General features: G+C 38.5%; 1 protein-coding gene across 12 annotated transcripts in view; it reads left to right on the top strand.

The window, feature by feature from the left end:
• FHIT (fragile histidine triad) overlaps positions 1-26,373 on the top strand; it is a 542,632-nt gene that overhangs the window by 385,800 nt on the left and 130,459 nt on the right. For 9 of the 12 annotated variants that reach the window (XR_002442349.1, XR_002442348.1, XR_002442347.1 and 6 more), the window contains 2 exons: positions 2,269-2,414; positions 3,133-3,162. Coding sequence is in view for 1 of the 12 variants with exons in the window: in XM_021409041.1 (XP_021264716.1) it covers positions 2,269-2,414; positions 3,133-3,162 (176 nt within the window). In the remaining 11 variants the exon portion in view is untranslated. Of the gene's footprint in view, positions 1-239; positions 292-2,225; positions 2,415-3,132; positions 3,163-26,373 lie in introns of all 12 variants that reach the window. The other 3 variants (XR_002442350.1, XR_002442351.1, XR_002442357.1) reach the window with 3 other exon arrangements.

The following is a 26,373-nucleotide window of genomic DNA, read 5'->3' as shown; positions in this document are numbered from 1 at the left end:
ATTCTTCATTTATAAATGGTTCGTTGACCCATGATAATAAAGCAGTGCTGCAGAAGAAGGATAATTATCTACTTAAGTATCAGATGCCCTAAGGGTAAAAGCTTCCCTTCTCTCCTTTTGAAAAATGAACTCAGATTAAACGAATGTCCTTTTTCCTGTTTTACTGTTGACATGGATTTCCTTTTTATGAGTAGAATTAATTAGTTTTTCTATTCCTTTATTCCTGGCATGGAAATCAGGTCTGCCAAGCAAGTTTCCAGCTCTTCCCTTGGGCCTCAAGTTCAGCCAATAGCATCCTTTATGGACACGCTTTGTACAGTGTGCTGGGAAGGCACAAATAAATTACAGGAGCTCTATTATGCCCAGTAGCTCGCCAAGAGACACAGCCTCCTAGAACTAAAAATCCACAAAATGAGACTTTTTTCCCCAGTCAAGATTGGTTCATTTCTAAGTACCTGCTTTTGCTAAATACATATTTCTCCTTCTTTCAAGTATTTTAATGCCATGAGTTACAGAAAGAGGAATCGAGTAGTGGTGGCATAGCTGCTGTTGTACTGAGTGAGAAAGGGCCAAGCTCTCAAAGCAGATTAATGCCCACAGCTGGGGTCAGGCTTCTCCTGCTGGGAGCAAAGAGAGCTGCTGGCTGTGGGGCTTGCTGGAAAAATCTGCTCCCAGTTAAGCAAATATCCATTACAAGATTGTCTGTCCTCATCTGGACTCTAAAAAATTATCAAAACCTGCCCCTACTTCTTCCAGAAAATGTCTGCTTTCCCCTCCACTCTGAATTTTAATTGAGATTCCAGTGATGAATGCAAGCATATCTCTGTGTTTATAGAAGTACAACATCGTTTGCAAGTGTTAGTTATTCTTTGTTTCAAATGTCTCCTGAGGTTCTTGTGGCATCTTACGTCATGTCAGTGTAACTTCTGTGTGATCTGTTACAACTACAGAGCATCTCCTAGTTATGTTTCTTGGAACACAGAGAATATTCCTGAACACCTGCAGGCTTTAAGATGCAGTAAAAATAAATGTTACTGTAATACAATGGTATGGAGCTTAATTTTCTTCAAATGGTCCTTTGAGCACTCATTTTAATACTGAAAAAACAAGAAGTTGTTAATTTTCATTGCCTTTGGTCATGAGAATTCAGCTGGTGTTAAAGGTGATTGTAAGAATGCAATGCAAACACAAACTAAATCAGAAAAAAATTCCTGTCTGCAGGGAGCAGAAATTAGAAGCAAGTCCCAAGTGCTTTCTTGTCAGATTTACACAACTGAAGCTCTGAGAAGAATTCTGGACACTATTAATAATGTTACAAAACTGACTTTCAAGTGAGGAACTATAGCAATTATTAATTTTTGTGAACACAGCAGGGCAGGTGACTGTGAATAGCGTCTGTGTACTTTCCATTGTTTACTTTATAGCTTCATTTCACTGGCTCATGAAGCGCTGTTACCGAGGTAGGATGAAATCTAAGTATTTGCAGTGTTGTGAACATAGCACTTAACAGGGAAAAGTCAGAAATATCTTGCTGTTTTTCTAACATCACATAGTATTTATGACAGGTGAGCGTTTGTAGAATCACGGAATCACTAAGGTTGGAAAAGACCATGAGGACCCTCAAGCCCCACTCACCCATCTCCATGGTTCTTGAACGCCTCTGGGGATGGTGACTCCACCACTCCCCGGGCAGCCTGTGCCAGTGCATCACCACTCTTTTGGAGAAGAAATTTTTCCTAAAGATTCTTTGCTATTACCAGCATAGTGTCATTTTTTCACATTTAGATACGTAAAATTAGAGATGTTAGATCAAGATCTTTAAATATGCATATTACATGTGTGGAAAAGCACTGTAAAACTGCTGTCTCAGATCACATATACAAAGCCAGCTTAAAATCCTTTGGCTTTCACCCATTTTTAAACACAAAAAGGGATGTCTCTTACATACAAAGATGCTGTATTCCAACAATTCTTTGTGTAGCTCAAAACTGTGAGTTTGAGTTTGTGAAAATCTTGCTTTCCTTTAGCTATGTTGATAGTAGCATATGAACCTTATTTTAGTCATCTGAGAGGCTAGAGAAAACTTCCGAACCAAGCATCGTATGATCAAATGTATTTATCCTCATGTTTTAATTGCTGTAACCCTCAGAGCAGGAGGAGTTCGGGTAATTCAGAGGTGATCAGAAACGAGTTACGAACAGGGGGTGAGACGCTTGTCCTTCCAGGCCACTCAGATTTGTGTCTGTGCCTTGACAATCCCACCTTCAGATGTTCTCGTTTGCCCTCTGCGGCCAGTGGAGCGTTTCCGTGACCTGTGTCCCGAGGAGGTGGCTGATTTATTTTGCACGGCGCAAAGGGTTGGCAACGCAGTGGAGAAACACTTCTGTGCCACCTCACTCACCATCGCAATTCAGGTTTGTGAACTGATGAGCTACAAAAAGGCTTAGTGGTTTGTTTTAGCAGGCTTCCAACCTTCTTCCCTAGGCCAATGACAGCAAGGACATTCAAACTTAAGGGGGCAATAAAAGCAAAATAACAATTAAAGGGAGTGGGCAGAGGGGAAGCAAGGTAATGTTAGGGTATTGATCTTCTAGGGAAATTAACCCACTGCTTGGGGTGGAAAAAGGGAAATCCTGCTCTCCTGCTTGCACCTGTTCATATGCAGGTAGAGAGAAGTGGCCATGTAAATGTTATCAGTTCAGAACTTTCAGATTTGTGCTGGGTTTGTATGCCAAAAAAAGAGCTCTATTTAAAACATATCAGGAGACTAAGCCCATTTTATTAGAATAAGACTTTAAGAAAGCATGCTTTGATTAAATTCTCACTTACACGTCTGATTTTATATTCACAAGGATCAGAAACCTATTGCTAGCTATTCAAAAATATAATCTGAAAGCATGATAATTAACAACTGTGGTTTTTGTGGTCTAAGATATACAGCTTCTCACTTTGCCATGGCCTGATGTGGAAAGGCACTAGTCTGGAAACTTTGGGTTGAAGGGTCTCCTGAAGAATATGCTAAATTACCATACAGTGAAATTGGATGTAAATGATTAATGAGTGATATTTCTGAATCTCTATGTGTGATCCTTGTCAGTTCCTCTAACCTGTGACTTCTCTCTTTGCTTACAGGATGGCCCTGAGGCTGGACAAACGGTGAAGGTGAGTGCTTATTATGCAGAATACAAATTAACAGACAATTATAAGAACTAATAAAAAATCAAAGCTAGTCATCTGCAGACCATTGCTGTACCATTATGTTATCCTTGAGATCAGAAGATCCCAAGTGTGCAATAGCTGTAAATGCCTTTTATTGAAATTGCACAGGAAGATGTTTACAGGTTTTTCTTCTAGAGTAAAGTTTTCAGTGATGAAAATATCTTCTCCAAACTGCTGGGTGTATTTATGCAAGGAAAGCCATAGAAAGAGGCATCTTTTTAAGTTTTTTGTTTGTTTTATAGAGGAAAATATTGCCCTTGTATTCATAATCTCTTTGTTTGTCTTTTTATTGCCTAATGAGTTGTAGCTAATTATAGGAACAGTTAAACTGAACCACATTATGAAAATATACCTTTTGTCTGTGCTCTCTCTCTAAATATTCCTATCACATTCTGGTTACAGAAGTTCAAATGTAATGGAGCCAGTGAAGCTTAAAAACAGATTTTAAGTGTACTTCTGAAAAAAAGGCGGGGGGTGGAGGGGAAAAGGATTTATGATTATACTCTCTACTTGAGTAATAACATAGATAACATCCAAGATGGCTCTCCAGCCATGTTTCACTGCCTCGTAATGCAAATGCATGTGTAGTTAGATTGTATGCCTAAACATTAGATAAAGGCTATTTTTTACATTTGGAATCAAAGGAAAGTCAAATATGGCTATGGTTTAGTACTTTGTAAAATCAGATTAGATGGCTCAAAGAAGCTGTTTGGGTTGATTAAGATAACTCTAACAACCAAATGATAGCATATAGAAACATTTTACTTCTTTCCAATTTGCTGTGTTGACCTTATTTTTCCTGTGCCTTTTTGTTGTCTGCTTTGAATATTTAGCAAGGAGGTGATAGGGAGAGAAAAAAGAAATTAGAAAATCCCCAAGCTTTGGAAAGCTGAGCAGTGATAAAGGAGTGTAATACAATTTACTGCAGTACTGCAATAAAATAGATTCTTCAGGTCATGGCTTAGAGTATATTGGGTGGGCTTCACTGGGAATGCTTTTTGATGGGTGAAAGTGTCACCGTTTAAATACTTCCCTGAATAAGTTTCATTATTAAACACCAACATGTCTTAGCAAATGGATCATAGGATTTCTTTTACTATCTTGGACACGTATTTTTTTCCTGAATAAAAAAGAGTTTATGGGGATTATTATATTAAAATGTGAGAGAATTTGCTGAATGGACAAAACTAGATGCAAAAATCCCCATCTTGTGTGACTGTGGACAATAACAGATGCTTCTGTAGGCCTGAAGAAGGGAGGAAATTCTGTATAATTCTGTATTCGTACTGGAGACAAAGAGCGTTAATCTATCCAGTACCCTGCAAACGGTGCCCACCCTTAGCACTTCTGTCTTGCACTTCTAATAAGCAGCGAGATGAAAATGACCCACTCTTACAGCTGCAAACCACTAGACTCCATAATAAAGTCTGTGTATTCCTAAACCAGGGGTTAACAGTTTGCGTTTCTCTACTTTTCTGCATCATTGGGCAACACTGTAATTTATCATCATCACTTTAGGATGTTTATCGTCTGAAAATGCCAACAACTATTTTCTTCAGAGAACTCAGAGCTTTCAAAGCTGGAACTGGGGAAGAAATTACTGTGATCAAGATCTTCTTTAAAGTGAACAAATAGGGAGGGTACATAAATAGTTGGTTCTGCTTAAATTCCTTTGAATCGAGAAGTTTGAAAAAACACCTGTACGATCTACGAGTAATTTATGGACTTTGAATTCAATGTGTCGTGTTTATGAATGTGTTTGTTTTCTTCACTGTAATGCAGTTTTCCTCTAAGGGAACTTGTAATTAAAATTTCTGGAACAGACTTAATATTAGAAAAACATTCTAATAGTAAGAATAGCAAAGCATCAGAATAAGTATCCAAGGGAGTTTGTGGAGCTGTGTTTCAACAGGGTAGGCAAGCATGTGTCAGGAGCTAATTAGGTGTAGCTGATCTAGCTTTGAATGGAGGCACATACCAGATGGCTTCAAGAGTCTTTTCTATTTGTGTTTTGCATAATTCCATCTACCTGTATAAATGCGGGCTGCTGCATGTGCTCCGTAGGAACAGAATTACAGGAAATGGGAAGAGTACTGGCTGTTAAACTGCTCATAGCAAAACTTCACTACAAAATGGAAAGAGCTATCAGCTTGGCAGAAAACAAAAGCTGACTGAGAAATTCTATCTGAAAAAAGATTCAGAAATTATTTTTCAGCAAGGAGGAATGGTGATCCACGTCCAAGAAAAGTGTTGGACATCTGAGTACGTCTCAGGTCTTTCTTTGCTATAGAGATGCCTGAAATTATGTGTATATGCACCAGGTTTAAAGGAGATTACCCTTCATTGTGACTGTTGGGTAGAATCAACAATAAAGTATTGTTTGCCAGCGTTACATCTTCACTGTGATGGTGTGAAACCTGCTGGTGTGTGCAGCTTTCAGACAGACACGCTGCAATGTCGGATACTTCAGTGGCACTGGTACCAAAACCTTACTAGCTATCTAATTGGAACCTGTTCATCTTCTAGCAGGTAGCTCTGCAATTCTTGCACTTTGCTCTTGCAATTCTTTGTGGATACCACCTGCCTTTGAATCTGAGATATCAGAGCCTGCAGAATGGCATTTCAGGAAAGCTCATAGTCCTTCCAAATTCTCCCATTAATGAGATCTGTGTGTTTGTCTTTGGAATAAACCCTGTAGCTGATCCTCAGCTCACCATTACTTTGGAAGTGTAGATGGCTCTTTTCTCAGGCTTTTGCAATTGGAAAGAATACATTTGTTATGTAATCACATTCCAGGTCTCAGACCATAAAGAAATACAAACTATTGCTTCATAATCTTTTCCACAGCTGCCCACAGACTGTGCACAGTCTAGCCCCGTCACCTTTTTATGACAGGGACAAATGTCCCTTTCTGAAGGTGCTCACAGACTTGCAAACTTGGTGCTTTATTGTAAGAGGTTCTTGTACTAACTCACAACAGAGAACCTGAGTATCTCTAAGCAATGGGTCAGCAAGCATAACCATCTTCTAGCATTAAATGCATTTTGAATTCTTATTTATTCTGGCTTGAGAAAAGGAGGAAATTGTATTTAGGTCCTATCTTAAAGACTATTTATATCTGCAATTTTGAACCCTGTTTTTCTTAGTGAATGCAAAACCTACAGTGTCCTTCTGCCAGGAATGGAGGATGAGTTTCACACTGGTTCTGTTTGAGAATGCCTTAAATATCCAGGCAATTTCATGGATCAGGGAAATCAGCTCTGCATCTTAATGCAGAGCTCTTATTGCTATGTCAAGTGAGTGACGTTTCAAGATTTTCCCCGGTATATTTTATAGCCTTCTTTCCAACATCAAGTCAGCAAATGCTCTAGCTGCCTTGGTGGATGTATAGTGTAGCGCAGAATAAACTCTCAGGTTTACCGTTTATGTGAGATTCAATCACAAGAAATTCCGTGCGCTCTGTGCTCTGTAAAGGCTAAACAAATCAAGCTGGCAGGAGCATGATGCAACTAATTCATCTGTAGAGACAAGATAATATTGCACAGCAAGTATCCATTGTGCTAACACGTATGAACACATACTCTATTTTGCAGCTGTGTCGAAGTCTCTGTCAGCTCAGCACCTCCACTATTATCCATGGCCTGTTTGCCAATTACAGTTTCACCTAAAGAAATGAGAAATTGAGGCTGATGGTGGCAGTGTAGGAATATGTGCGGAAATTTTGTATGTCGCACACTCCACTAATTATTTTACACTGAGAAGATTGCCTAACCATTGTTTTTTGATGTACATGTTTTCCTTTCCCAGATGTTTTTTAATGCTGTGTTAAATCAATCCACCTGGCATTCATTCCTTAGAAATCTTCACCAGAACTGTGGAGCACAGGGTTTATTTAAGCCCACGGGAGCTCTTCTGTACTATTTGTCTACTTGTCCCTAGACATGGAGTGCTGGACTTCAGGTCTGAGTCGTTAAATGTAATCAGATCACATTGCAGCCTGATTGCATCAGAAGGATTAAATTCACCAACTGCAGTACTCCTGATGCCTCAGCCTGCTTTCCCTGCAGGCTGGCAGATGTGAGTCTCTGTTCAATGGAGTATCTTTTCTCTCTTAAAACAACAGAGAAAAAATTCTGGCATTTGAGAAATGCGAAGATGTCTTACCTCTAAATGAATTTAAAATTTCAAGTAGAAAAGACACGGAAGAAACAGGTTTTAGAAAAACGATTTGTACTGAAACATGAGCAAATGGTCTTGTTTGCTTTACTCTTAAGAACCATGGTTTTTGTGAACGCTTGTGGGTTGCCCAGAAATGATTTGATGCAGTACAACACTCTCTTGAAAGTGCTTTGAGAACCGCGCTAATATTTGGTTGGAGCATGTGTAATGTTGCAGCAAATTCTGTAGTTTTAAGGCTAATATGTCTGTTTTCAGCTCAACATTTTCTTTCTATTATTGTACTATATTTAGGTTGGAGTGGAGTTTGTGGGATGTTAATGCTGAATATTTGCAAAGCTAGGATTGTAGTGGCCCTTACAGCAGCTGGAAAGCAGCTGGGGCATCTGGATTGTTTGACTTATGCCAACCACCACGTAAAGCCCTTTGTTAGCTTTTGCTTCCTACTCACTCTAAATAATAATTCTTACTCTTTCCTTTAAAAGTCGTTTCAAAATCAGCCTTGTGTTTTTCTAATGTTCCTTTCAGTCCCTTAGCCAGGCCTGTGTTTTCCGTGACACAGTTAACAGATACAGCCCTAAGGTCCCAATTTCCTTTTTTATTTTATTTTTTTTTCTGTCAGGACCTCACTCGTGTTCACTACATACATCATATTGCTTTTTGTTTTCTGTGCTCGCAGCCCAAAAGAGAACTGGTTCCAGATGCATCTTTAGACCTGCCCTTAGTACATACATAGGTTGCTCTGAAAGTAATGCCTCCTATTTATTTCTGAGGAAACTACAGCAGGTACAGAGAGCACAGTAACACCCATGTGGAGTTGCAGAGGTTTTTTGAAAGCTGAAAGAGATGAAAGAAAACTGGGAATTTGGAAACAGCCCAGTGATTGATGGACATGACACCGTTCTGGCTGAGAATATCAGAGGCTCCAAGGCACTGATAAATGGAAATCAAGGCCTGGATAATGAAGTCTGAGCTAGAAATATGAGGTTGTGAGGTTCCCTGAAGGCATGGGGGCAGACATTGTGGAAAAATTCTCTTTCGCAGGGAATTAATGCTAAATTCACTACTCAGAATCTGGATGGTTTTGAATTTCCAGTAGTGAGTGTCACGACATGACTTGTGAAGTAGTACTATTCTCTATCTGTAGACAAACAGAATATCTGCATGGACTAGACTATGAAGTAAACAAAGAGGAAAAAAAACCCAAACTGCATAGGATTTTAAAAGTAAGACTATAAATGAGGAAAGTAAGAGAATTTTCAAAAGATCTAAATTGAAGAATGGTAACAAAATAAGATTCTACTATTCCATGGTAGCGATTCTTCCCTTCTTTCTAACCATATGGATTTCATAGATGAATATTCTCTTTAGGTAGTTTAATTCCAAAAATACCCCCAGAGCTAGTCAGAGTTATTGACACTGTCTAAATTAAACTATAATAAGCAAGTAAGTGGGCTCAAAGGCTTGTTTAATTTGCCTTAATGTACTCTTAGATATTAAAAGTCATGCAGCTCAGTTGGCTGCTGCCAGCATCTTGCTCATCCCTTGCTGGGCATGACTGCCTTTCGCTGCAGACCTGCAGAATGCTGCCTGCTGGCTCCTTTGTTTTCCCAAAGGACAACGAGTGAGAGCTAAGCTGCAGGGAGCGCGTCCCTGTTTGTGCTGGGACACTGCCTCGTGCCTCCCACAGCAACCTGGTGGGTTCCTGCAGGGAAAGGTTAAATCCTGCCAGGGCTCCCTGCGCTCTGCCCTTCCACGTTCATCTCCAGGAGAGCCTGTGCCTGCTTTAACAAAGGTGCTTTAAATATACATTGTTTTTGTTTTGCTTCTTTTTTCCTGGAGTGTGTTCAGATATTTACAATTTTTGTGTCAGAAGAATCTTGAACAAATCATTCTTAAGGGTTTATTTGGGAGGTTGAAAGCGCTTCCATTTTTTTTTCCCTATAAACAGAGTTACAATTCAAAATGAGAAAGTATTTCTAGCTGAAAGGTGGGAAAGTTTTCCTCTGCAAGTGTTTTAAGAGGGTATTTTGAAAACATCAAAGTATTTTCTTCATGGAAACAAAATCTCTTTTGTAAGTGCTTTCTGTTTTACTGAATTGGCATTTTCTGCCAAAAAAGAAAAAAAGAAAAAAGAAAAAAGAAAAACAAACACAAGAAGTTCATGAATTGTGATAGATGCTGCTTTTCATTTGCCCCACAATGACTGAGATTAGGATCAAAAATCCTATGTTTTAATTAGGAAGTGTCTTTCACTTCTTTGTTCTCATGTTACAGCAATATGTTTTGCATTTAAATTATTCTCTGTCCCAGCATAGGTACAATCAATCAACTGCCACTCGTGAGTACAGGTCCTACAAATACCCTATTGTGCTGCAAATTCAAAACCTCTTGAAATCCCAGACAATGCAAGAGGTCTAAAATCATTAATAGCATAGTCAAGGATGTCTGATTAATTTTTGTGTGGTTCGTGTATGAATTTCTTCCCAGGCTCCATCTCCTCTGCAACACTTCTCAGTATTAAGCTCCTATCTTTTAAACCTCTTCGTTTTACAGGGGGGAAAGCTTGCTGCTTTCTTGTTTCCTTTTCATATTTTTTGGTTATAAAATACTGCTTTCCGCAAGAATGTAGCTCTCCAACAAATGTGCAACAACTTACCTGGGAAAGCATTCCCATTTAATGCAGACATATAACTTGATACTGTTCAATGTGTTGTATTAGGTGAAAGTTGTTTATGAAGAAAGCATTGCAAGGTTTATTTCAGTTTATTAGGTTCCTGAATAACTCCTTCTAAAAATTAATAAAATGATTTATAACACAGTACTGTGTCCCAGTGCTCTGACCTCGTGATTTTGCACACAGAATCACGCACCAGCTCAGTCTGCACAGGGCCCCATCCAGCCTGGCCTTGAGCACCTCCAGGGATGGGGCACCCACAGCTTCTCATGGCTCCAACTTCCTTTGTGTTTGCATTCTAACCTAACAGGGACTGCTGTTACATTCTCCTAAAGTCCTCCATAAAAATGTTCCTGTGCTGACCACAGATCCAGAAGGGATGCTAAGTGAAATAGAAAGCTTTTCTTCTTTCCGGTGCATGCCTTCTATAAGCAGGCACTTAGCCACTTTTAACCTGTCTTGTGGTTGAGTTTACTCGGTGCTCTTACCCCAAAGTGTCTTCAGTAGACTGATCTCTGTTAAACTTTGGTGCCTCAGTTGTGTGGCTGGATGGTGTGACCTCTGAGTCTCTCAGGGAAGGGGAGAATTTTTGCTTCTTTTGTGTTAATGACCCAATTTCAGCTAGAAGAGGGCTGAAATTTATTAGACCTCAGGCTGCCTTATCAGTGCAAGAATGAAGAAAATATTAAGCTGGATCAATTTCCCCTTAAAGTCTCCTTCTCTTCCAAAAAATAACAAGCTGTCTACCTAAAACTTTCTGCAGCCCCCCACAGAGCCTGCACAGCTTGAATGAGTTTGTTGCTTAACAATTTCAAGTAAACAGGGAGAGCACATATAATGTTTTTGCATGTGGTAGCCAGGGAATTGAGATCTTTCCTAGCTCTATTCCTAGAAAGGTTTTATCACATCAAAGAGTTGGTGGCTACACTGACCTGGAACCTATTGAAAATCTAAGCACATCTGAGATATAAGTACGTCTGATCTAGCGCATGCATTTTCATCTGTTCTGGCAGCACCATGTTAGCCCATGGAGGACTTTATTTTAGAGAAAGAAAAGCCTCTGCTAGAAATGATTTAGAAATGGAAAATTGAGGTTAAAATAATAGAATATAACTTGCTCAGTAAGCTCCTGACTGGATGATAAGGTGAAGGTTATGTAATATTTTTGCTGTTTAAATAAAAATAACGTCAAGTGTTCTGGACATTTTGGCGGTTCTTGTATCGTGCTCACTGCAAGCCAGGCTGGTTAAGCCAAGAGCATTCAGCAAAAAGAAAGCAAAATCTTTCTCTCAAGCCTCATTCCCCTCATGCCTCCTGAATGCTGCTGCTGTGCACTCTGGCAAGACCTCTTATAGACAGGGTCACTGCTTGCTCTGTAAAGCCCAGCTGGAGTTTGAAAAAATAAGAAACATACCTTTAAAAACCAGTCTTGGGAGCTTTATCAAATGGCTTCTCCTCATTTGGTTAGAGGTAGAAAAAGCCCAAGCTGGCTGGTGATGGAAACATTGCTGGAATAACATTTTCTGAGGTTAAATAAGAATGGATGTAAGGGCACTTTGTCTGATGCTCAGTATTTTGTCTTTTCCTTTCACTTTCTCGTAGTGGTGGGAGTGAAAACATGCAGCTTATCCTATGCTGTTCATGTGAAGACTCCACATGGCAGTACCTTGACTAGCTGTGTTTCTCAGAGGTCTGCAATTCCATGCTGCCATTTTCTAGGTTGTTTATTGTTTTGGTGACAGCTGTCAAGCAGTGCTCTGCTGTTTGCACCACAGTGCTTTTTCTTAGGCAATTGAGGTGCACCATGCCCTTTTCCCTTCTGCAGAGAATTGAAGAGAAAACAAGGAATGAGGAGAGAAGCTTAGATTCCCTGCTTTAACAGTTATCTACTTTGAAGATAGACTGCTTTTGGAGAGGAAAATTAATCTTGTAATAATTAGCCAAATGAGTAAAATTGATCCTGAAGCTTTTTCTTTTACCATTGGGTCCCACCACCCTTCTGAACTGAGAATGGCACCCAAAGTCCAAACAAATCCATTTCTGCCCATACCCATATGCTGTACCAGGGCTAAGTGAGGTATGTGCATCACATCTCCTGTAAACAAATCCTACCTAGTAGTGCAGAGCCAGGCTGTGCAGCCAGGGACAAGGATATTTTTTACCTAGTACTAAAGGCTGAATATTGGAAAGACATCTTGCATTTGCCAAATTGCTCAGGTCTTTTGAAGGAGAAAAATGGTTTCTCCTTTGGTAATCTCCTCGCTTATTACCTCTGAAGAATCAAACCATTTTCATTTTCATTTATGCTTTTTATGAATTACCTCCTCCACTGATGCCTTAGACAATATAAAATGAAGTTCTTTGCCTGACATCACTGATCCAAATTCTTTCTGCGAGAAGCTGGAAGAAAATAAACTAGACCAGATGGAATGCGCTCTTGTGAATTATTGTCTTGATCTTGCTATTAGAGATGTTAAAATCTGAAATGGTGAATTTCCCTACTTGATTTCATGAATGTTGAATTTCTCTGTCTGATTTCAAGTCTAGTTTTTAGTATTCAGAAGAAAGTTAATACTCAAACATAGCACTTTCTCTCCTTTTTTTTTTTAATTATTATTTAACTGATCTGTAAATGAGCTCTATTTGTTTTCTATTGAGAAGGTGCAGAATAGGCAATTAGACCATCAAGACTATGGTGTTTTCCCACCCAGCCTCCTTAGCCTGTCTTAAGTCTTCTGGAGAGGAATTTCTGTTAGGGGGCAGACTTTCTGCCCAGATTAAAGAATGGATCAGTTCAGACTGTATTCAGTAGATGCTTTTTATCTGTAAGTCAATTTCGAACTCAACCAAAACCATTATTTCAATTGGGACCTTTTGGTGAACCCACTCCGGATGAGTTTTAGAATTATGCAGGGAGGGGTGGGCTCAGTGACCTCTAGAGGTCCCTTCCAACCTCTACAATTCTGTGATTCTGTGAATCTGTATCATGCATTCAATTCTCTAAGTCCCAGATAAACAGGATAACCTTGGTGTTGAAGGCCAGATAATCCTGTGATACCAGTGATTTAGTTCACTTGTGAAAATACGTGGGCTAAATCAGTGGAGCTTTTCCCATTTCCATACATTTTTTATCCTATTTGTGTAAGCAATTCATTTCATGTACTTTATAATTTGAATCTAAAATTATTAGTCATATGTATGCAAAGCAGCTTTTTAAGAAAGCAACATGTGAAGCAAATTTTGATACAGTGTTTTTATTTTTTAAGCATTTTCTGCTTCACCTAAAAAAGTTCACTGCTTTAGTAACTATCAAGTAAAACAAAAACAAAATAAAATAAAGGAAAATCCCAGAATTTATTAGGTTCTAATAAACTCCCCCTCAGTGCACATACATTTAGAATCGTTCATTAACATTAATGAGAATTATGCATACGTCCTGGGGAGAATAGGCCCTGTTGTTTTATTTCTTTTCCTTGTTTTCAGTATTAAATCTTATCCTGCAGTCAATTCTATAGGGCATACATGCATTCCTGCTGCGCAGTTATTTGCTCGACTTAATATATACAGTTCGAGTACTTGTTGCATAGTGAAGGTGGAAAGTTCATAAATTAAAAAAATAAATAAATCTGTTTAACAGAATTTGTGAACATACATAAAAGCAAAGGCTTTGCAAATTAATGAATTAATAGATTACTATTGATTACCAGCAGAGCCTAATTAAATAATAAATTTTCCCCCACACAATTATTTGTTTCATGTATGTTATTAAATGATTAAATTCTTAACTAGTTTTGAAGCTCTTAGACTTGAATGAGGTGCTCAGGTGAGCAAAGCTGTTTTTGGTGCAAAGGGGCAGAAGCAGGGCCTACTTACATGGATTTATGATTTAATTTGCTGTTTAATCTTATTTAGTGTAAATATTGAGTTGTTGAAAAAAAAAACACCACCTTGATTAGATTTTGTTGACAAAAAGAATGCAAAATACAGGATAGTTTATAAATGATCTGCACCAGATTGGGAAGAGTGACTCGTGTCTATTGCTGCAGCTGAAGTAGCTTTTCTCCCTCATTCCTGCACTTCCTGCCGTGTCCCTCAGCAGTCGTCACGCTCCAGGCCCCGATCCAGGTGTAGCGTGTGACAAAGATCCAAACTCTAGAGGAAACGAAACTCATTTCTGTCAGAAATTTAATTTATTCCATATAAATAACACAGCTGCGTCATACCTCATTTCTGAGGTAGCCATTGATATTTCATGGAAAGCATTAAGAATAATAAATATGCAATGGTCCTGGGAGGAAGGTGTGCTGTTGTAGGAAAATAAGCAAATAACGCTCTTCAGTTTGACATACTTTCATGTAATTGGGAGTTCTAAGAGCAGATCGTGGCAGAGGGAAATGAGTCTTTCCCTTATTCCCTAATTCCCTTCTGCATGAAAAATGCCATGTGCCAAAACACTGCTGTCCCAGGTGAGAAAATTCCTTGGGTGCAATTCCTCAGTGCAGCGCTGTGCTGTAGTAACACTCGGATGGCAGCTGGGCCTCAGGCGCTGCCTTCCTGCTTGGCTCTCTAATTAACAGCAGCTTGCAAAATGAGCAGTGGCATCGCATTCATTAGTGGCTGGGGCTGTGTTTTGTTTGCATTTGCTGGGCTTGCCTGGCAGCTGATTGAAGCTGGGAGACAGATTGCTAGTCGTGTTGTAGGAAGCACCAAGCCTACCTACACAAGCAGTGTCCGAGCAGTGCCCACTTAGGAGAGATGTGGCTTCACTGAAAGTTCTCTCAACTCGTGCAGGAATTCATCACTTTGAGGGTTTTAAAATAGTTTTGCATTAAGTTTGCTGGGGTTTTCCTTTCTTGAGAACTGTTTCCTTCACACACTCCTTGCACAAAATGTGTGCAGCCGTTTTTAAAAGCCTCTTCCAGTTCTTTTCATTTTCTGATGATTAATATGTTGAATTTCCATATTAATATTTTGAAACATTTGTTGAATGTGTGAATACATAGGGAAAAAAGTTATTCTTTAGTTGTGTGCCTGGTTGACGCTATAATTAGCAGCAGATTGCAATGAATAACATCCTATTCCTTAATACTTAGGGCTGTGTTTAGCTTATGTTGGGTTGGCTTGACCTCAGCAGGTCCAGGCTGGCAAGCAGATGTCAGCTCTGTTGGGCAGAACACTTTCTGGTCACTCCAGTAGACCAGGACAAGTTTGTGTGTGTGTATAGAAGTGAAAGGCAGAATATTTGCAGTTATTCTTGAGTGGAACATGCAAACAAATTTCAATAGGCAGGCAAAGACAGACTGCAAACCCTATTGGGAAATGATAAATTGCTGTTAAATGTTGTAATTATCCCATGATGTTCAGGACTGAAACTTAACTAAATTTTGCTGAAAACTTTAAGAAAAATTTAAATGGTGAGAGGTAATGGGAGTTAGTATATTAGCCACAGAGTAAGTGAAAAAAATGAGAACCCAGCAGAAAATTAATATTTATCTTTTACCAGTATGTAACAAGCTTTCTTAAAAAATGTCTGAAAGCAAAGAAGAGTTTGTTAGACAAATTATAATTTTAATTGCAGACGTAATTGATTATACTCAGCATGCTGATTAGGTTAAGGGAGAATATGAGTCAACTCTCAAGGTCATTACAGTAATAGATATTGTAGGCATGTAATTTGTGATAAGCTGGTTCGCGAACATCTAATTGCTCATTCATGGCAGCGTGTCTGGCACTTTTACTCCCCAAACACCTCTTTGTCCAATTTATTTAACACCCCTTAATATTCCAGGGTCAAATTTACTATGGGAGACATCAAGCAGTGAATTTTCAACCTCCAAATTATTATGCCACTTCACCCTTTTTCTGCCTCAAAGACAGAGCCCGCATTACCAAAAATTAGTGGTCTGACACTAAGTAGGATACATCACAAATAGAAATACTCACCCACAGAGACAAGCTAGAATTTTTCATCGAAAACAGCTGTTCTCTGCCCTCCCCAATGGCATGCCAAAAGAGATGCTCTTTTTAAAAAATGCTGTTTTTAATCAGAACCTTGTCTTCCTATTGTTCCTGGGAAGAATGCACAATCATGGTGTTTTGTTAACTCTTTCATTATTATTTCTTTTCAAGACATTGACAGAGTCTTTAATATTAGCTGTCTCTTTGTCTGAAAATCAATTGAAATGTCGTGTATCAGTTCTTACCAACCAGACAAAATAGAAAGGACTGCTTACAGTATCAACTGCAAGTAACAATTGTACTGTCCTTTGATATAATGCCTTATGTTTGTAGGTCTCAGAAAAGCAATCATTGTCCTTATTACTGAAATGCAAACATTTGAAATGTCTTGTCTGTCTTGTCTAGGGTGTGGGTGGCACTGGGAGTGGAAGGCAGGCATCATGAGCTGCAGATTGCCTTTTTCTACCTCCTCTCTCTGGCCATTTGGTTTTAGCTCAGGTTCAGACTGTTCTGATTTATTAATCAGTACTGACACATTGTGTAGCATTGCAGAGTGTTGGGAGAGGTAAGAGAACCAAAGTAATTCCCATTAGATTGAAAAGTTTGATTCAGTCTGCAGTGCAGCAGGGTGGAAATGTAACTTTTCATTCAAATATCTTCACCTCTGTTCTAGGAATCAAGGATTCTGAGGTTTGTTTTGGATTTTTTTCTTTGTTTTTGCTTTTTTTTTTTTTTTAGAAAAAAAGAAAGGAAGAAATAGCTAGCATGTCTCTCAAAGGAGCATAGCTTTCCTTTGCAATAATTTTCATTATTTGCAGCTTCTGCAAGGTATTGCTTTTAGTTGACATGAGATAGTTATGGACTATCCATTGCTAGTGGTGGAAAAATGCAATAGGTACTGCTATAGGCATTTAATTATATACCAAATTCATTCCAATTTGATTTAATAGCAATTCTTTTAATAGTTTTGGGAGATTCAAAAGTCTGAAGTTTCTCTTTGGAAAATTATTCTATGTAGAAGTCTCTAATTTTGTATATGGATTCTACTCCAATCTTAGTCCTTGACAGTAGAGTTTTGCTGTTAAAAGCATTGTCTCCGATGATAAGTATCTCCTTTCCAGTATAGAAGTTAATTTGTTGATGCTGATTATCTGATTCATATTACCAAAAAAATCCCACTGCTTAATAATATATATCAGTCTCTATAACCACCTTGTAGAATGACCTGCTGAAAAAAACTGTAATGCAAACACACTGCCATCTGTTGTGTAGTTATTCTTCAGTAATAGAACATAAACTGGAGATATGTCAAAGTAATTTAGTAAGTCAACAAATGTAAAATGAGACTTGGTAAATATAGTGTTTTATACTGAGTTTTATTAATCATTGTCATCTGCAAGATTATAGCAGATATACCAATCTATTCGAAGTCCAGCTTGTTTTGTTTTATCGTTGAATGCTGATATCAGAGCTAGTGATAAGGTACATGATGGCAATTATAATAATTAATTACTTTTAAAATAAGGATTTTTGAAAGCTGCAGTTGATACAAAGCCCACTGAAAAAAACTAGAAAGAATCAAGTGACTGAGAGGAATGTCAGTAAGCCCTAAGTATCTTAATTTAATCATTTTAGAATATTCTTTTGCATTTATACTGGTGGTCATGCTGCCTGTTCTAAAAAGTGTACATGGAGTGATCAGTCATTTCAGAAGTGGGACTAACGGTATCCAAATAAGATGGGTACCTCCTGGGAGTAGGGTCTATATTTTAAGCATAGTATTACAGTAAAGACTACGGAAGAATAAAGAACATATATAAGCTGGATTCTTTTTCTGTAAGTACAGTTCTCAAAATGGTGTTTAGACATCCTGATAATTAATGAAGAGGTTTCAGATGAAGCATTTTCCAGTATCCTGTCTTTTTGCTAATTTCCTTTTTTCATTAAGAAAAGATAAATTGTATCCAATTATTGAAAATTATGTAGGTCATTATCATGAATGAAACTGCAATTAAACTCAGTTTTAACAAAAAAAGAAGAGGTTATCTTGTCACAACGTAGGTGTAAGTGTGCCTTGCTTAGCTCGTACTCCTGCCTTCGGGTCAGGATTGTATTGAGGTGAAGTCCTACATCAGACTGAAATGCTGTATTTGACTAGGACTGTGCTAAGAGATTTTCAAGTGCCCTAGAATCAGTATTCAGATCCCACTGGTGGCCATTCAAGTGATTGTTCAATGTCTTGTTGCAATCCTTGTTCAATCAATTGGCAGGGGATGGCCTTGTTATCCTAAGCAGAGATTACCCCTTCCCACGCAGAGCAATCAAAAGCAGCTGGTGGTGCATCACTGTGGAACAGACCCAAGCTGGTCTGTTCCCCAACACTGGCAGCTCCTCAGAATGCTGGGGGATCCAGAGAGAGCCTCTCATCTGAGGTTTTGTCCCAAAGAATCAATAATTTCATTGCTCAGTGCAGTGTGCAGAAGGGTGGGAAGCTCCTGGCCTTGAAGGAGGAGAAGGAACCCTGCAGTGATTTGTGACGGGGGTGAATAATTGTCCTTGAGTAGAAAAACTGAGAGAAAGGGACAGGAATAGGCAAAGACCCCAAAGAGCAAGCTAAGCATGATTCTTCCATACTTGCTAGATGTTTAGGTTGATCCAAAACAATCTGTTCTCTTTAAAAAAAAATCACAGTAACACCAAAACCTCAATGCCACCACAGTGATACTGGCTTAAAAGCAGTTGTGGGGTGAACTGGTGCTGATCTACCAACAGGATGAGAAGCTGAAGGTATGGCCAGAGTGCAACCAAGCTTATGTGGTCCCAGATTGTGCCCACCAGCACAGCTCTTGGCTCTCTTTGGAGCCATGTTCACTCCACGGCTCTCCAGCTCCTGAGGCATTGGTACGTTTGTGTTCTTCACAGATCAGGTGAATTTGATCAAGGGAATTAAGGACTATGGGGACAACATTATTTAACCGCTTACATTACTAAGAATGCTGTACCTCAGGAAATGTAAAGAAACAAGATTTATTCTATTTTCTAGCCAAATTTAATAAACTAATCTAGCCCTGTAACTTATGTTAAACTAAATTACAGTTTTCATATTACTTTCACCTTAGATTTCACTCCAATTATTATAGGCTTGGCTGCAATCACTGGCAATTACAGCTTCCCATCCTTTTCTAGAAATATACAATGTGAAGTGTTTTGCACTTTACACTTTTTTCTATTTACTGTTCACATGCAGTTGGATGTACTAATAAGCATTAACATGCAAATAATTGTAATCAAGATTTGATATCCGTAGAGAACAAATGCTAATACAGTTAATACATCAAATATGAAAGAGGCTTTTAATTCAAAAAAGAAAAAAAGATTAAAAATATTAGCTTTTTATATGAAAAGCATTTGCAATGATTATAAATTCTATTGAGCTGGCAGAAATCTGAGCTTTGAGCTTTCAATATCTCTCATTAATGTTTAGCCTCAAGAATGAGTTTATAATAAAGGGACTTATCCAGACAACAGATAAATAGAAATGATACAGCCAAGAGGGCTGAAGAGCCATGGGTATGTTTGTTGTCGTCTTACCACACTGATTTCCATCAGAGGTGCTGAATATGCTAAGAGTTGTGTAGGAGATGAAGGGAAATGCAATGTGCATTGATAACAGCTAAGGCTAGAATGTCAGGAAATTATTTTCCTTTGATTTTCCTCTAAGTTTCTTTTTCTTGTTATTACTTCCTGTGGGATGGAAAAGGTTAGCCCTGATCTTGCAAAGTCAGCTGGTTGGACTACACCTGCAGATCTCAGTGGAATGATAATTGGGAGAAGCCTAATGTGCTGTGAAACAGAGGTCAGTGTGGGTAGTATAGTGTCCCCTGCAGGATTTAAAAACTGAGCATCTCCTGGGGATTGGAAGGAAATTTTATCTGTGTAGGCACCGTGCACCTCCATGGTGCTTCTTTGCGCAGGTCGATGGATCCCATGCAAGACTGGGACCTGAATGCGGAGGAAGGATAGAGGCAAATCATCAGTTTCTAGCAGGGCAGAATGAGCTGAGTGGTTTGCTCTGAAGTAGAAAAGCCAAAGAAGAGAGGACCTCTCCCTCCCTCAGCAAATGGGCACTACTGAAGTAAGAGGCAAGAAAGGAGGAGGCTGAGGACGTCTCGAAGAGGGACACGGAGTTGAGGTTATGTGGGAAAGGCAGGTGTGTATATGCCTACAGATTAGGTTGGATATAGGTTGGAAACTCAGCAGGGAACAGAGGAGATAGAGCTATGTTATTTGGGCAAGGTGCACTACTGTTTTAAGCAAAATCCTTAGGTAAACAGGACTGGGGTGATGGGACTTGGAAATGCTGCGTATGTATAAGCTGAATGGAATATTCCTCCCTAAACAAAGTCTGCTAAGAGCAGTCATCAGATGAAAAATGAAAATGCACCAAAAGTAAGAGCAATATCAGCACTTTGTTTTCAGTGTTTGCAATGAATGCTTTGAGTGTTCTGAGGCTCAACTGGAAGCTTTTTTCTAAATGGATTTCTTGTATAGCCCAGTCAATAAATGTGAGTAACCTCAATCTCTTATCCTAAGCACCATTATATTTTATGATTTTTTCATAAAAATTAATCACTTAAATATTTAAGTCTTAATTAATTAACGAGAAATTTACACCCAGTGCAGTGTGGTGTCTGCTAGAAAAATGACTTAATAGGCTTTCAGTCCTGCCATTGTTCTGGCTTGTCAATGAATTACTTAAGTGTCATTTGTTATACAAGTTAAGTCAATAAAGTCCTTTAGTTGTTTTTCAGAGAGTGAACATTATTTCCAGATAATGTACATCTAATTCTCTTTTCCCTTTAGTCTGTCTGTATTGGTTAGTGTGGGTTATTATTAATTAGCCCTTCATAGCAGATGAGGCAGGAAAGATCATGATGCAGTAATAAATAAAGGTTCACAGAGACAAAATTCTCTAATTAGAGAGTATGGCTTAGTGGTGAGCAGTGTCTTCAAATGGATTGCCGTCTGTGAAATTAAAGCTGATTTCCTTCATTTGCTTATATACTATTTCTGAAGAAAATGGCTCTTTTTTATTTATGGAAATTATATATTCTCTTTCATTATTTTCTCTTAATTGATTCTACATTCCTGTAATTACTAAGCAATGAAAACATACAGTACAGGAGAAGAGCCACAGTAATGGACAACATGACCCCACAGTATTTGCCATGTGAACCGTGCAATATCATTCTGCTTTAACACATTCCTTTTGACGTATTTAGATGAAATGAATGTAAATACAAATTCCTGTTTCCAGAGGAATAAACTGCATCAGTTTGTGTTCTTTTTTCACATCGGATATAGCAAACTGAAGTAGGTTTAGGTATGTCACTTTTTGCCTTTTAGTCTCTTTGGATAGAAGACAAAGATCCTTGCTTTCCCATCATTTCAAAACTTTGGCTTGTAAATGGTGAAATATTTAATCCTGGCTTATATAAATAAGTGCAATCTATTGATGATCGATATAGCCATTGTGTTTTTTGTTCAAGTAACTAATCTCCATGAAAAAAATCTCTGTTATCCAAGGACATCCTAAAAATCCTGGAATTTTCTTGACACCTGGGAGACCCATCGCTTTGAAGGGTTTTTTCTGTTGCACTAGAAACTGACAAAAGAAAATAGATCTAGGAAAAAAATCATTGAAACTCTGTATTTTTCATCTTTCTCTGATTCTTCTTTATAGGGGACACTATTTGGTCTTCAAGTAAGAGTTTGTCGAGGGAAGGTAATTAACAGGATGCTCTTGATAGAAGGAAACATGGCAAAAGTAGCTGTATAGACACGCCCTTGTTCTCCACATAAGGAAAATACTGACGTTTTTGTCAGTGACAGCAGTAATGAACTCAAAAGTTTGTACCTGGTGTTTGGTAGCTACTGTTTGAAGAATAACCTCCATGGCTGCGTTAGACAAGTTATGAATTATAGTTGAGTCAAAGATTATAACTCTGAGTTCTGCACCTATTGATTGCTGCGTGGAGATTAAAAAAAAAAAAAGGAATCTTTTTTCCTCTCCTGGATAATACAGATAATTAGAGGTACTGTTAAGAGACATTCCCCTTCTTGTGCAGCATCTGGTTGTTGCCAGTCCCGCAGCAGGAGATTGGCCCTGATGGATGACTTGGCCGGGTTGGGCAGTGCTGGTACTTCTGCTGCTGGAGACATCACAGGCGATGCCTTTCAGGGAGCTGCTGTTAGGCTGGGTGTGCTGGATGCCTTTCAGAAATGTGGAGGAAAAATGAACTGAGTTAAAGCTTAACTTTTGCTAAAAATTTCCCCAAAGCCTATTCCACCTTCTATTCGAGGGTTTTAAGTAGGCTTTCCAGTGCAGCATAACTATGATAATTCATGCGTTATGTATTGAGAAATTGATCAGTGAAAAAGAATTAATCAAATGTTCACTTTATTTATGAATACGTGCTCTGTGTTACATTTCCACCAGGATATCTAATGAAACTGTGTCTGAAAAAGAGCAGTTCCTGTCCTGCTCCTTATATGTTCTCCCTTCTCTGATTTTATTTAGAAAAAAAGTTGTCTCTAGTTTTTCTTTATAGTAAGGTAATTGATAAAGTTGTAACAAGCAATTTGGAATGTGCATTGAAAGAGAGCACAGAACACTCTGCAGACCTCACAAGCATTTCCTTCAGCGAAAAGTTTGAAAATATCAGAAGGAAAAAGCTTAGAGATATTCATATAAAAACTCATAATTCTGTCCCTGAAGATGCCCCCAAGAGGATAAAGAAATTGTTCAGTAAAACAACTGCTATGTTGCAATGTAAAAATATTCCACTTTTAAGTCATCTCACCAGGGTCTTTGCACTGACATTAGACCTTTTACAAATTATGGATAATGCATTAATTGCAATTTATTTTAAATGTGTTTTTTTTTCAAGTGGACACAGAACAATGTAAACATACAAAGGACAAAGAAGATCCTGTATCTCTGCTTACATTTAAAATACGTCCTGTGACTGCCAATAGAAAGAATGTATAAATGTACGCATGTCCTCTCTAATATTTTCTTCTCAGTTCCAAACACCCTTTGACTTTGAAATAGCCAAGTAGATCTAGAAAGAAAATATACTGTAATTTTCTTCTAACAGCCCCAGACTCCTCCTAAAAATGCAACGGAAGCAACTCAGCAATTTTAGTGCCAGATGGATGAAAAATATTGCATATTAAGCTTTCTTCATTAATTAAAAAGTGAATACCAAGGCTTAGGTTTACAAATGTCTCTAAACAGGTTTGCATCTTGGGACAGGGTGCTGCTAACGCACTAAATACTGGCCTTGGATGTTGTCTTCCTTGAATGTTAACAAGGTAGAGATCACACTGATGGCATACAAGAATTAAAAAAACATTAAACGGGAATGGGTGAAAAAGCATTTTCAGAGTATATCACAGGGAGCAGTGCTGGAGGCATAGGGGTTTGGACAAAATGGACTGAGACTTTTGTCCTACCTCTAACGCTTGAGCTTCCCTAGTTAAAGTCTATTGCATTTATGTCAATTTAATGATGCTTAAGCTTAGCACCCCAAGCAAGAGGTACACTAAAAGTGCTTGCACATACTCAGAAAGAAATTCAATTAGGCTCCTGTCTACAGTCCACAGCCCAACACATCCTAGAAGGCAAAATCTCTGTTGGATTTGCATGTGTTCATCTCTGCATAAATGATGTAGGTATGGGCTGCAATGCTTCACTGATGCTCTTCATTTTTCTCCTCTGGGCCCAAGTGTTCAAAGTGTCAGAAGTCAGAGCTGCCTGTTTGTTGCATCTCAGATAAAAAAGGGAAGGTGTTTGATCAAAAGAGCTCTTACCGTGACGTGCCACTTGTTCCATTTGTCTTATACCTCTTGAAAATCCCTTAGCAGCTTTTCATTCAAGGCATTCAGTTTTTTTCCATGCAACCACACCTGCTGAGAATTAGTTGGTTGGACACATGTGCAGAACTACACCGCTTTGGTTTCAGTTTAATATTGTCCCCTGCACAAGGTTGAAGAGAGTGAATGGTGACAGGGCAGTATCTGGCCTTACTCTACCAAATGTAGTGATAAATATGAAAATAATATCTGATTAGTATGGCATCAGGCTGAATCAGTTCTGTGCTAGCTGTTTTTTCTATGCAACAGATGAGAGAAAGGAGCTGAGTGTTTTTGCTTACACTGCTGCTGCTCCCAGGTGATGGCTGTGCTACCACCTCGCAAGCTGAACAGAGAAGTGACTGCAACAGGTTGCTTGTTACCACACTCTTTAACTGACAGAGAGCAGAGGATTACTCTATTTTTAGAATAAATTAGGATAAAAGCAACACTGTAATTTTAAAGGGCAAAATCTGGGGTTAAATTTTGCTGCTAAAGGAAGCACGTGGTAATTCCCAGTAAGTTATGCCGTATAACAAGAATGAGAAATGAACATCTGTCATATGTAAAAAGAAGTAATGCACAGTTATTGTTCCATATTACAAATTCAGTGGATGGATGCTGACAGTATTTCATCTTCTGCCTGTCTCACATTTCTGCGTGCCTAGCTCATGTCATTTTGACCCTTTGAAAATGTTGGCAGGAACTGACTTCTGACTAAAAATGTGAAGTAAAACTATTTGCTTTACTTAAAAATCAAAACAAAACTATTACTAAGCATTGCCTGTTGTAGTAGAAGCCGTAAGATCATGCTTGCAATTAAACAAATGGTTTCTTACCCTGAAATAAAAGATATTACAGCCAAATAGAATCAGAGAGGTGATAAGAGGAGTCGGAACTGATGATAAGAGGAGATCTCTTGATTATGATCTTAGGAGGTGAGGTTGTACTGGGTCTTGAACAGGAAAACAGTTTCACGTAGATTAAAGAAGATGGTGTTAGTGCACAGATGCAAGGGAGAGGTAGGACTATCGAAAAACCAGGCCTAAGATCTTAACAGACATCAGAGATAGGTGTAAGTGGAAGATATTAGATTTGTCACGGTGTCAGATGATACCCCTGACCCAGCAAGACAGGCAGCAGTCATGGTCAGTGCAGAAGGGTACGTCATGGTGAGAGAGTGGGAAGCTGAGCCAGCGTGAGCAGGAAAGGAGCCACGGTACTGTCAGAGCAGTGAAGAAGAAGAAATGACAGGGAAAATGGAAAATGAAAGTTTTTCTAAGGAAGCACTGAGAGAAAGATCAGAAAGGAGAAAGCAAACAAAAGCAAGGCTGATTTAGAGTGGCAAGGGAAAGACAAGATTTCAAGGAGAGATGTACGGGCTGGGACAGGTTTTTTGTTAGTAAAAGATGGCGAGAAATACAAGGCTCACACTTTCTCATCCAAGAACTCTTCACATTATCATGTTTATGTAATAATAAACTGTTTATGGCCAAAGGGCTTCTTAGATATCCAGCTACTCTGTAGGTTTGCTGAGATCTGATTTTTGCAGATAGCTAAACAGGAACACATCCCTGAGTGTTGCATTTCTCCCATGGTATCTCAAGTGCTTTCTCCAGAGGAACCGTCATAGTGCATGTCAGAAAACCAACCACACTAGAATGTTTCTAGCTTTACATAAGAAAATATGCTCCTTGCTTTTGCTGAACCTGAAAACAAAAGACTGTTAGTAAAAGGAGAAAAAGGAATCCATGAATTATTAAAAAATAAAATCATAACAAAAGAACTTATTTGACAACACTGCTAACTTAATTTGTTATCAGGTAGAAATAATTCAAGCTCTTTCACTCTGCTTCCTCTGGATGTTGCACTACAAAAAGTTCTTTGTTTGCGTTTGCTTTTTTTTTTTTTAATACATTGCTCCTTGTAATTGTCATCTGTAGAACTTTTCTCTACAGATATTTTCTTTTTAGATTACAATTGTGAAAATGTAAAATTCAATGACATGAGTAATGTGCCCTGAGTTGTCTAACAAAGAATATTCCTTGGTGTTTTTTTGTTTTTTTTTTACCTTCACACCAATATTTCCAAGGTGAATGTGAGAGAAGAGGTCTGTCTAAATAGTCAGTTTCTTGTTTCATCTTGTCAGTAGGAAGACCTGCAATGATCTCTAGTACTAAGTGCTGCCTATTCACAGTGGACTTTGTGTCAACTAATTTTAATAGTACAGCAATCAATACTTTTTTTTTTGTTTTGCTGATCTTGCAAATACTTCACACTACTGAACAGATACCTACAAACCTTGTGGGATGTTAATGCATGCCCTCAGTAACAACATCTGTGTACAAGGCCTTCATGCTTCAGCTGTGATCTTCTAGTTTTTTACTTTATGGATTTTTAAATTAATGTCATCTATTTGTGTCTAT

This window comes from Numida meleagris, chromosome 11 (assembly GCF_002078875.1).
Source record: "Numida meleagris isolate 19003 breed g44 Domestic line chromosome 11, NumMel1.0, whole genome shotgun sequence".
NCBI lineage: Eukaryota > Metazoa > Chordata > Aves > Galliformes > Numididae > Numida > Numida meleagris.
This window is presented reverse-complemented; position numbering and strand designations above follow the sequence as displayed.